Genomic DNA, 12,528 nt, shown 5'->3' with positions numbered 1-12,528 from the left:
AGAGAAGGAAAAATTAAATTTAACTCAACTATCAAGTGTAATGATATAAACATGTATTTGTCACATGAACTGAATATCTATAATAAATTGACCAAAGCAAAAACCCAGTGAATCATATTTCTATCAGCTAGACTTATTACTAAAAAGGATGCACCAGAGACTAACAGTCAATATGCATAGTTATTAACCCATAACCTAACCCTGCTGAATTCTAGTAAAGAATCATAGCCATATTATCTATTCTAAGTTTTATATTTAACCACATATTTTGCAGTCGACCATATTTGCAATTTCAAATAAGGTAGATACCTCCATAGATCTGTTGCAAATCTACTAATGAATTAATAGCCTTGAGGTGTTTCCAAACTTCGTAAAAGGATCATAGATGAAGCAAAATTAGAATTTTGACTTCATTAAACGAAAGTTAATTTGAGACTCGAAAAATGAGTGAAGATGTACCTCAGGGGCCATCCAGTATGGTGTTCCAACAACTGAATGTGTATTAACATCTGCTTCAGTTAGTTTTGTCGCAACCCCAAAATCTGCAAGTTTCACAAGACCCTGGAAGTATAAATTAGATTGAGGAACTACCCTCTTCAGCAAGAGTGAATTCCTTTTGCCCAACATAATCATGAAAAAGTACTTGGCTGTACATAAGCATAAAACCCAGATTAAGAAAACAAATGGACAACAAGCTTAAACTCAAACCCAAATACATTATTTCAAATTAAATGCAACACAATCTCGTATTAATATTTTGGACCATGTTAATATTAACAAAGAAAAGGAGGATTACTATGACAAAATAACATGAATATAATCAAGCAACAACACGGAAGATAACTTAAACAAATTAGAAAGTACACCTCTTTTGTTGTCAAAATATTAGCTCCCTTGATATCACGATGAATTACACCTTGTTCATGTAGATATACCAAACCTTCCAATACCTGATCACAATATATTATAGTATTTGAAAATTGAAACTACAATAAATAAACATAAATGAACTCATGAAGTATGATATGAATTCTAGAACCTGGGCTATATAAACAGCCACCAATGACTCTGGAAAAGGCCCAAATTTATTTGGCTTAACAATGTTAGCAAGTGAACCATTCTCCACATACCTTCAACGAAATAAATATATGTTACTAAAAGCTTTATGATTTTGACAAGTTGAGAAAGTAATAAAGAAGTGACTCACTCTAGTATTATGTGAAGATGAGTCCTTGTCTTCAATGATCCAAGATATTTCACAATATTCTTATGGTTCAGATTCTACAAAGAATGGGTATGCATCAATGAGATACTAAGCGGAAACTATGTCAGTATGGTACGTTTCGTTCTTGAAAGTTTGCAGCATAAAAAGACTAAAAGCAATGTTAAAAGAACGTAGTAGAGTCCACCATTGAAACTTCACAAAATGAGAAAGAGTCCGTCAAAGAGATTATTAACTTTTGCACGCACAAAATCCTGAACATCAAAAAGCTCTCATTGAGAGGACAAACATTTTGAGGCGCATGCCAACTAACATTACTTAGTAATAGTATGAAATAGTACGAATACAGTGCAGACCTCCATGCAGATATGAACGGCTACAAGATCTCAAGACATGCAACTAACGAAAGTTCACAAAGTAATTATAGTTCGAGAAGATATAACAACAAAAATTTACCTTGAGCAAATCAATCTCTTGCTACCAAAATTCACAACACAAACGATTGAAGGAGTACCCGAAAAGGAAAAAACAACAAAACGTGAGTCCAAATTTATACAAAAAAAGCCCGACCATACAATAGCAAACAAATTAAAACAAATGCCATTATACTTTTGAAAAGAAAAGGTTTCATAGAAAATATTTGGGTGGTTTAAAAAGGAAAATTCGTACCATGATAATGTTGAGATCCTCTTGAGCAATATTCTCCAGGGAGACTTGCTTAATTGCAACAAAGTCTCCATTCTCCAAATCCAAACCCTTGTACACTCTTCCATATGCCCCTTTCCCAATTTCATCCCCAAGCATCTGAAATGTCAATAGAGCTCTATAAAAATTCAACAAAAGCTTTAGATAAAGGCAATATATTACGCTTTAAAGACATTATACCAATGCTTACATATTTGTTGTCCAGAGTTTTGGATTTGTTGATAGCAGAGGCTGTCATTTGCCGAGTCATCTTTGCACATTGCTAGAAAAATTGAAACCTAGCTTTGAAAAGTTCTACTATATATCTTATATTAATCTCTGACAGAAATTAGGTAAAAAATACTTGAGTCTGGTAGGTGCATCCGAAGCACAATTAACGACGGATGGGAGAGCAGAAGAGTAATTCCCTGTGCTGACCAGCGGTCTAAATCTCCAGCGTGAAAGAGGTAGGGCTGGAGGAGGAGAGGATCCGTATTCTAATTCATTCTTCATTTCCATTTTTATTATTTTATTATAAATTCACAAAGCAGCATTTGTAACAGAAATGTCACACATTAACACCAAATAAAAAAAAAAAAAAAAAACAGAAAACATTTTGTTTAAAAGTTATGAAAAACAAAAATAAATAAGATGGAACAATCTTTTTCACTCAATCTTTTAATTTTATTGTATTTGGTAACTTTTTAAGAAATAATGACAAAATATTTAGTCTGTATGTGTACACATGTCTAAGGACGATTTTGGATTTCATAAAATTATAAGGTTAAATGCAATCAACCCCCAACGTATGGAACCATTTGTACTTTATCCCCCAACTTTTTAATAAAATCAAAATAAATAAAAAAAGTTGGAAAAAAATCCAAAAAATGGAGAAAAATCCAATACATAATTTGCAGATAAACATCTTCACATTACTTAACAAAATCAAACAAAAAAAATCATGAACTTTCTGCAATATGAGGTCTGAAAACCCAAAATCGAATAAAACAAACTTTAAACTCCAATTCACAAACAAAAAACTTCAACAGACTTACAAAATCACCAGAATATTACACAAACTAAAAATAAAAAAGACAGAGAAATTGACTTCAACAACCCAATGAAAAAATCACAAAAAAGTGCAACTTGACAACAAAATCAAGTAAACTACTATATATATCTATACTATCTATAAAAGTGTAAATCTTTCATATGTTTGTTCCCCATTGTGAAACGACATTCATACTCTTACTTAAGTGATTTTTATAATAATAAATAAAAATTAGTTATAAAAGTATAAAATTCTCTTAAAAGAAGACTATTTTAGAGTTCAAATACCTCTAAACTACTTAGACAATGACAAATATATCCTACTAAAAAAATAGACTAACCATATGTCTACACAAATAATTTGTTAGAAGATATTTTTTTAAATAACATATACGAAAGAATAAATATTATGAAAATTTAAATAAAAATTATCAATCTTATTAAATTAGAAATACTTTCCAAAAGTTTAACATTGACTGACTTCTTACTAATTAATTTTATTTTAATATTAGTAGTAGAAAATTATTTTGAGATTATACTTTCATGTACTTTTGATTTTTACCATAATATGCCGGAGATAAATAATACTACTAAGTGCAACTTACGATTAAATATATACTAGTGAGAATCTCTTGAATGTTTATTACTACAGCGAAAAGACATTTGTATCCGTCCTGTGGTTCTCTTTTTCCAATAACATATTAGAGTGATAATTACATTAACCACCCCTAACAACCAAAGACTAGAGATAGTTGTGCAATAATATTGATATTTTTGGGGAATATATGAGTAATTTTTTAAAAAGCAGTAATGGTTTGTATAAATAATTTTTGACGTTTCTTGTGGTGTACGTGTAATTATCAAAAAAACATGGGTCATCTCTATAAACAAGTCATATGTTACAAGGTGTAAATGTAGATATCTTTAAATAAGAATTATATTGGAATATGTGACCAAAGGTCAATTGAATTAGTTGTTTGTCATTCACCAATTTTTATCGAACAATATTGAACCGATGAATACGGTAAGAATTCATCAAGTTGGCTTTGTGTGTTTTGTTGTGCTTACCACTTTTGTTGAAGGGAGTTTTAATATCACAACTAAATGCCCAAAGACCTAAAGGTTAAACCCATGGAGTTTATCTATGCATAGGTTTGGCAGCTATGATACCCATTCCTGAGGGTTGGTCAAATGTTCCAAGTCAAGGATTTCGAGACAGGACATCAAGGGTTTAAGTAATGCAGCAGTGTTTCGTCGGCAGGAGACATAGGTTGTCTGTGCAGTTTAAGTAACTTAGTTGGCAAGGTAGTGGACCGACTGCATTGACTTGTGGGAATTGCCATATGGAAACCTCTTAAGGTTTGGTCGGTATGATTGGGATTCCCGATTTTGATAGTACCACCTTAGTCCTCAAACTTGAGGAATCATGCAGTCACATATATATGAAGATTATATCTTGGATATGGCAAGCGGTGACTGTGTCGTGAGGCATGGTCATCATAAACCTCATCCAGGCAGTCGAAGTATGTAGCGAGGACGGTGGATTCCAAGAAAGGATATGTCCCCTATCAGAATGTGACAGTGAGATCTCCTATGCATTTTGAGATAGTTTAGACTCTAAAAGTCTTTGCAAAGCAAATTATCAATCAATGATAGGTTTCCTAGATGGGATCAATAGAGTAAACACATCTCGCGTGTCAAGCATAGTTGTCTAGTCAAGGATGAAAATCGGCGCCTAATTTCTTACCTTAGACTAAGGTCGGGAGACCATTGACACTAGGACTGTACTCGTATAGATTCGTAGCCTAAAAGTTCACGGTGCTATTCACCTAGTCTCTAGTGTCATGGACTGTTGCTATACGACCACCATGATAATGGAATGGGCTATTTCTAGTTATGGAATAATCAGAAATAATTAATTAAATTTAATTTTTTAATTGTGTTGATCACACAAGCCTAAATTAAGCTGAAGGTGAACCTAAAGAAGCACATCCTACCACTATAACAGAATGGAATTAATTCCAGAAGAATTGGATTAATTTAATTGGATTAAATTGTTTCTTGAAGAGAATAAATGATTAGATTATTTATTTAGACCAACCCATTTGATGGATGACTTCAAATTTAATTAATTAGATTAGTTAGAATCTTAAGTTAGCCATTAAAATTAATTGGAATAACTTTATTGGGCTTGGTCCAATTTATAAATTGAAAGGGAGATAATAAAAGGTTTGGATCCTTTAATTGGATTGAAGGATGTTTTAATGTTGGGCTTGTAATTAAATTAGATATAGTTGAAGTTCATTAGAACATGAGTTTGATATAATTTAATTAATCTAGCCCGATCATTAAATAAAAGTCTAAGGCCTTGGTTGGGAGGGTTATTTTATTTTTATTTTTTTTTTGTTTTGTAAACAAGTTGGGGGCAAAGTGCTAATGATCCCATATGTTTGGGGTTGTTTGCATTTAAGCTTTACAATTTTATTGAATTCAAAATTGCCCTTGGACGCGTGTACGCACGCGAACGAAATATTATGTTATTATTCCCAAAAAATGTAACTTGCAACAAAATCAAAAGGTTGGGTGGAAAAATGTAAAAAAAGAAGAAGATTGGAGGCAAAGTGCAAATAATCCCAATGACATATCTTCACCCACTGAAATATTTTATGTGGTGATGTGTTCAAAAAACGCATGGGTCCAGTTGATATGGACTATGCTCAAAGCTTGAGGCGAAGCGAATTCAAATCTTGAAGGGAGAACTTGCAAAAAAGGCGCTAGAGTGGTTAGCACTCTAACGCCCAAGTTAGTATTAGATTTGAGATGGAATAAAGCTAAAAAAATAAATAAATGTAATCAAAATTGAGATATGGTGAATAAAATCGATAAAAAGTGTAAGAACACTTGATAATGTGCTTGTGGAGTGCTTAGAGAATGTTTAAAAAGTGTTTAGAGAGTAAGAGAGGTGTGAGAGACGTTAAAAGGTCTCATGAAGGTGTTTGGAAGTGCCTTCAGTATGAAAGAGTAACCTGTATTTATAGAGGGTGTCCTCTTCCAATAGGGCTGTGCATGTTTCCTCTATTTTCAGGAAAAGTGGATGAAAGCAGTTTAGATAAGCCATAATTTGATCTTATCTTCTGTTAGAAGTGCTTTTAAATCCTTATCTTCGAGTTTAGGGGGACTCTTCATCAGCAAGGACTCCTAACCCTAGGGAGTCCAAGCTGCCAAGGAGTTCAGGGCTTTGGAGGCACTTTCCTCCTCCGCAAGGAATCCTAACTATCAGGGAGTCCTAGTTGTTAGGGAGTTTTTCCTTACTTACTTTGTCTTGGGAGACCCCTCACCTGTGAGGAGTCTCGGCCGCCAAGGGGGTCCTCTTAAGACTGATGTGGTCCAATATGGCTGTTGACGAGTTGCCACATAGGAGAGTGGGTTGCCATGTGTGTGGGCCTTTTGGTACAAATATTTGTCGGGCTTTAATCATAATCTGAGTTGGGGGATGCCTTCAGTCTCGTCCCTTTCCCAATCTGTTTTCTGGAGGCGCCCGCCAAGGCCGCTTTCCAGGTCGTCTTGGACCTCCTAGGATGTTATGGGCCTCTTGTTTCTTTGTTCTTTTTGGATCACTTATGCCTCTTTTGGCAAGCTACTTTTTATGCACAACAATAGCCCCCTCCCCCCTTTAATAAGTGGAGATTTTGACATTTATTTAGAGTAGAAATCTTTAGAGGTGGGGTCCAAAGAATGAACTTTTCTTTTCTTTATTTATTTTTTCTAATTCCTGCAAAGAATGTCAATAGCATAAACATGTTTAGGAAGAGGCTTACTTCGTGTCCGTATGGAGTAGGACTTTTATGAGGGTGCTCCCATGGAGGAGGGCTTAACGAGGGCTAAAAGAAAGGCTTAGATGCCTTCGCGAAGGAGGGCTTAGGTGCTTGCATGGGACAAAGCTTACAAGTCCCCCAAAGAAGGACCTAAGTACTTACCCGAATGAGGATGGGGTACCTCCACGGAGGAGGGCCTCTATACCTACGTGGAAGGCAGGGCTTTTTGTGAGAGGGATGCCCTTCTCGTGAAATCCCTACCAGAAGCACATGTTAACACGTTGAAAGTGGTAAAATAAACCTCCAAAAGTATTAAATTAAAATATTAAAGATGTTCCTTGAGGGAAGCTTGTATGTGAAAATTTATTCAGCAAGTGGGATGCACCCTTGAGCCATAGCTTTTTTTATGAGGGGGGATACCCTTTGGTGCAGGGTTTATTCTTAGAAGGAGTTTGGGTGGAGTAGGTCATCGTCCTCTTGTTCCTTGCTTTTTTACCAAGGACAACATTCTTGTACTCCCTAGCTTCCTTTAAGTTGATATATTGTTCAGCTAGTGCTAGGAGATTGCCAGTTAAGGACTTGAAGAAATTCTCATCTTGTAATCCCTGCATAAAAGCACAAATTAGTGTATTAGATGTTGCAGTAGGAACCTCTAGGGTTGCTAAATTAAAGCATTGAGGATACTCCTTTAGTTATCCTTCTTTTTGTTGTAAAGAAAAAAAGCTCATGATTGTCTTTTGACATCGTTTACTGCTGGCAAATTATTGGAAAAATAGAGAGCGAAATTCTCTAAATGATCGGATGGATCTCGAAGGAAATTGATTGAACACTATTGGGATGACCGTGTGAAGGTGGTTATAAACACACAACACTTAACCCCAGTGGTGCAACGGTGGAGAAGAGCAACATTGTCAAAGTAGGAGAGGTGCTCTTGCTAATATGTGGTCCCGTCATACTCTGGTAGGTTGGGCTCCTTCCAGTTGAGGGAGAGTTCATCTGCCATGATTTCTTCACTAAAGGGGATACCTTGTTGGTTCTCCAAGGGCGTCCCCGCGATTTGGTATTGGACATCTTGGAGGCCTTTCTACAGACATCCCAGACGTGTGAACCACTAAGGAGGAACGTCCCGTTAGATTTGCGAGGGGGGTCCCTAGTTTCTTGCAACCGGCGATACAGGGGCAGGGGATACCCTTTGACTTCCTTCCTTATGGCCGCCGTGATCATTTGTTATATGGTCCACCCCCCCCCCCCCCCCGAGGAGGTGTCTAGGGAGGGACTATGGTGTGGAAGCTCAGTTAGCGGGTCAGCAGGTCTGGGGGCTCCTAGGACCATTGCTCCACTGGCGGGGGTTGCCCCACTGATAAGGGATATCCTATTGGTGGCGGCCAAGGGTGTTCCCGCAACAACTTGCAAAGTCTGATTATTGCCAGGTGCCTCCACAACCTTTTGTTTGCTTGGGGTTGTTGGGGGTTTCCATGGTAACTCACATCTTTAACTCAAGTTTTCCACAGACTGCGCCAATAATGCTTGCTACATTGCAGTCTTGACTCAAGTGTCCCATTTGACCACATGCACCATAAGGTCCTATAGGTGTAGCATTCCACATCATAGCTCCAAAATTATCTATTCTTTGTGTTAGTGCAACCATCTGAGCAGACAATGTGGTTACTGCATCGACACTTTGGACCACTCTTTTGTCGGTTCTCTCCTGCTCATACAAGTAAGATTGGGAGCAAATCATATTAATTAAGAAAATTAGGAAGGAAGTAATGGGTATTTGAGAAAAATTTAATTAAATATATAAAATAATAATAATAATAATAATAATATATATAATAATATAATATATAAACATATATATGGTAATATATAGATATATATATAAAATGATGAGAGAGAGAGAGTGGATGAGAGTGGGCGGCGCCTACCTCACTTCTCTCTCCTCTCTCTCATTACACACATATATAGCATATACATATGTAAATTTCTCTTTCAAAAACTTGCATTTTCTTGCGGGCGAAAGAAACAGAGAGGTAAGAATTTATGTTTTAATTTTTCTTAATTTATATAAATATATTATTTAATTAGTCCATTTATTAAATATTATTTATATCGAGCGATATACTATTTAACCGGAGTACTTTATGATTTTAGCTATTTAAATTAGTGTCGAAGTAAATGTGACATTTGATATAAAAATGATATAGTTGGTTCATTAAAATATTAGATTTGTTAGATTTAATTATTATTATAGTTAATTTACACAATTCCATCGGAATGATTAACAAAATATATAATTCTATGTGTTATTGCTTAATTAAATTATATAACAATGATAAATTGGTAGAAAATTCATAGAAATGTTTTGAAAATTATATTTAAGGAATATTATATTATTAAGAAGGTAGGATGAGGTTTTAATGATAATTTCATTTACGGATGGTATTAAAAACGATAGTTATAAATATATAAGGGGTTTGATTAAATGAGTTCTTATGAATTAGTTGATGAATTAAATGTATATTTGAGAAGTTTGGAAAAAGTAGTTTTTTCAAAGAAAATGGAACAGGGGTTTGGAATTTAATATAAATAAAATATTAAAAGATTGGTAGAATATGTACGAACATTATATAATATTTTATTTAGAGTTTATGATATTTTAAATATATTGATTATATGTATAATATTCTATTATAGGACGTGACGACAAAGTAGAGAGTTGAGCAGTCCCTCGTGAAATCGAAACATTTTGGGATTTAAGGTAAGTATAGCTAATTGGATATATATATATATATATATAGTGATATGATTAGTATTGCATATTATATATATTGGTTTCTTATATTTGATCGTTAACTTGGAATTATATTTATATACGTGGATTTCGTATATTGATTGTTTATATAATAATTGTGGATTATTTGTTAGATTACCATGATGTAGGTGAAATTGTTACTATGTGTTATGTGATTGTAATGTAGGGACATGCGGGATATAATTATGTGATGATTGTATAATTGATTGTTGTATGAAATCAAATTGGGAGTTATTATTGAGGAAGTAATTATTATAAAGAACAGAATGATGATTGTGAATTGAAATAAAAGATGATGCTTACCTAGTTGGGAGCACAGTCAATGGTTTATGAAAATGTGATTGATGATGTGATATGAAAAATATATGAATTAAGCTAGGTACATGGCATGTAGGGTACCGGGGTATTCCGGGCAGCGGGGCATATCCTGTGCTGTTAGCTACACACTGGGATGGTGTGGGGATACCATGTTTGTTGTGATGTCCTGTGCTGATATTGCTCCACAACTAGAGTAAAAGAGTGTGGGGATATCACATACAACGGGTATCCTGTGCTGTATATGTTGTGACAATGAGATGATGATCGCCGGCGAAACCATTGACTGATGTACTCTAATTAGAGTAAGTGGGGCCCTTAGCTAATAAATGATAAACGCCAAATATTATGTTGTGGATTGATTTACAGTTGTGGTATGTATTACTGCTTATATCTGATGTTGCTATATGACGAATGACTATTAGTCGATGTGACTGCTTGTACGTGAATTGTTGCTTGTGTATATATATAGATTGATTAGCTATACTTATTGAGTAGGCAGCTCATTCCTTGCCACGTACTTTTCAGGAGATAGGTCACATTGACTAGCCACATTGGACTTTGAGCAGTGCCGTCGTCTTTATTGGGTGGGTTAGCCGTAATGTCTGAAGTCAGAGTTTTGGGCAGTTTGGTTGTTAAATATTCTTGTCTTTTATCGGGTTGTGGTTAAAATTGTGATACTATTTTCCTTAAGGTTATGTACATGAAGACATCTAGTGTGGGTAATATAAAGTTTTGGTGGTATATATTATATTTTGTGATAAATATAATATATTGATAAATTAGAATTTATTTTAGGGGTTGAAAGAGAATTACTTATAGAATGAGATCTAATTAAAGAAAGGATGAAATAGTGATAATTAGATGTAGCGAGTAGGGGGTGCTACATGATCAAAAAGCCAATTGGATTGGTTGTTTTTTATTTGACAATCTTTATCGAAATAATGTTGAAATGATGAATATGGTAAGAGTTCAGCATATTGACATTGTGTTTTGTTGTGCTTATTACTTATGTTGAATGGTGTTTCAATATCACAACAAAATGCACACAGATCGAAAGGTTAAACCCATGGAACTCAGCTAGCATAGTTTTGGCAGCTATAAAACCAACTCCTAAGGATCGGTCTGAAACGTTCTAAGTTGAGGACCTCAAGAGGGGGCATGAGAGTCCTATAGAGACTTACACTAAGTATTGCAGCTGTGTTTTGTCCGTAGAAGAGGTAGATCGTCTATGCAATTTTAGTGGGTTGGTTGGCAAGGTTTTCGACTGATTGAAACTGAACTGCTGGAATCGTCATTTGGAAGCCTTAAGGGCTTGGTCGGTATGACTAGTATTCTCAATTTCAATAGTACAGGATTAGTCTTTGAATTTAAAGAATCATGGCAGTCGCGTGCATACACAGATTGTATCTTTGATCTGGCAAGCTGTGACTGTATCGTGAGATATAATCATCATAAGCTTTGTCTAGTGCAGTCGAAGTATGTAGCGAGGACGGTGGATTCCAAGAAAGAATCTATCTTCTATCAGTATTGTGATAGTGGGATCACCTATGTGCTCTAAAATGGTTTAGACTATTTAAGTTTATAGCCATAGCGATTGATTGAGTGGGAAGGGATTTCCTACAATGATTAGTAGACTAAATATAACTCGAGTGTGAAACATAGATGTCTAGTTAATGATGAGAATCGATATCCAATTTTATGCCCTACACTGAAGATGGGGTTGACAATAGGACGTACACGTAAGAAACTCGAAACCTAAATGTTCACACATAATTAACCTAGTCTCTAGTATCATGGGCTATTGCTAGACGGCCATCCATGATAACGGGATATTTCTTGCTATGGGATAATTGAAAATAATTAATTAAATTAGATTTAATTATTTGTGTTGGTCAAGCATGCCCAAGTTTAGTTGAGGGTGAACCTAAAGAGTCACAATTTAATCATCGGCATGTGATAGAATTTAGAATTAATTTCGAAAACTAGAGATGAATTCAATTGGATTAAATTAATTTCTTGGAGAGAGAATAAATGATTGGATCATTTATGTATAAAATCCATAGATTTTTCAAAGATTAATTAATTGAATTAATTTATTTTGGATTTTAGGTCTCTTAAAATAATTGGGTTAATTTAGTGAACTTGATTTAATTTATGGATGTCAAAATTGCATAAAACCCCCTTATAATTTTAAAAACTCAGCAAAAAAACCCCCTTTTGATTTGAAAATAGGCAAAATACCCCTGTGTTTAATAAATTCAGCTCAATCAACGCTCTCCATTAAATCTGACTAATGGCGTTAACTTTTTGATAAAATTACCTTTATGCCCTTATATATTACATATTATTCTTTTTTTAATGACCGTTGGATTCTTATCGATTAGATAAGAGCAGTCAGATCTAATCAATTAATCTTAACAATTAGATTTTAAATTTATATAAAAAAATCAAGGGTCTAGATTTATTAATTTTAAATATATCTTATAAAAAATAAATTTAATGAAATTAACTCCCCTACCCCCATTGCCCTCTCCACAACCCCCTCCCTTGACGCCCCTCCCACCCCCCACCGCGCTTCCTCTCGCTCCCCACCTCCACCCCCTACAGAAGGGAGCGACGAAATC

At 34.8% G+C, this 12,528-nt stretch overlaps 1 protein-coding gene across 1 annotated transcript in view; it reads right to left on the bottom strand.

Annotated features, from left to right (window-relative positions):
- The window catches only part of LOC105159807 (MAP3K epsilon protein kinase 1), a gene marked incomplete in the record, with an annotated part of 42,544 nt that extends 40,135 nt beyond the window's left edge, over positions 1–2,409 (bottom strand). Inside the window, 7 exon segments of the mRNA XM_020693523.1 lie at positions 460–561; positions 867–950; positions 1,040–1,130; positions 1,208–1,281; positions 1,679–1,699; positions 1,892–2,026; positions 2,118–2,409. Of these exon segments, the coding sequence (XP_020549182.1) occupies positions 460–561; positions 867–950; positions 1,040–1,130; positions 1,208–1,281; positions 1,679–1,699; positions 1,892–2,026; positions 2,118–2,177 (567 nt within the window).

The sequence above is a fragment of the Sesamum indicum genome, linkage group LG4, assembly GCF_000512975.1.
Source record: "Sesamum indicum cultivar Zhongzhi No. 13 linkage group LG4, S_indicum_v1.0, whole genome shotgun sequence".
NCBI lineage: Eukaryota > Viridiplantae > Streptophyta > Magnoliopsida > Lamiales > Pedaliaceae > Sesamum > Sesamum indicum.
The sequence above is the reverse complement of the archived record's forward strand: the minus strand, read 5'-3'. Positions and strand labels throughout refer to the sequence as shown.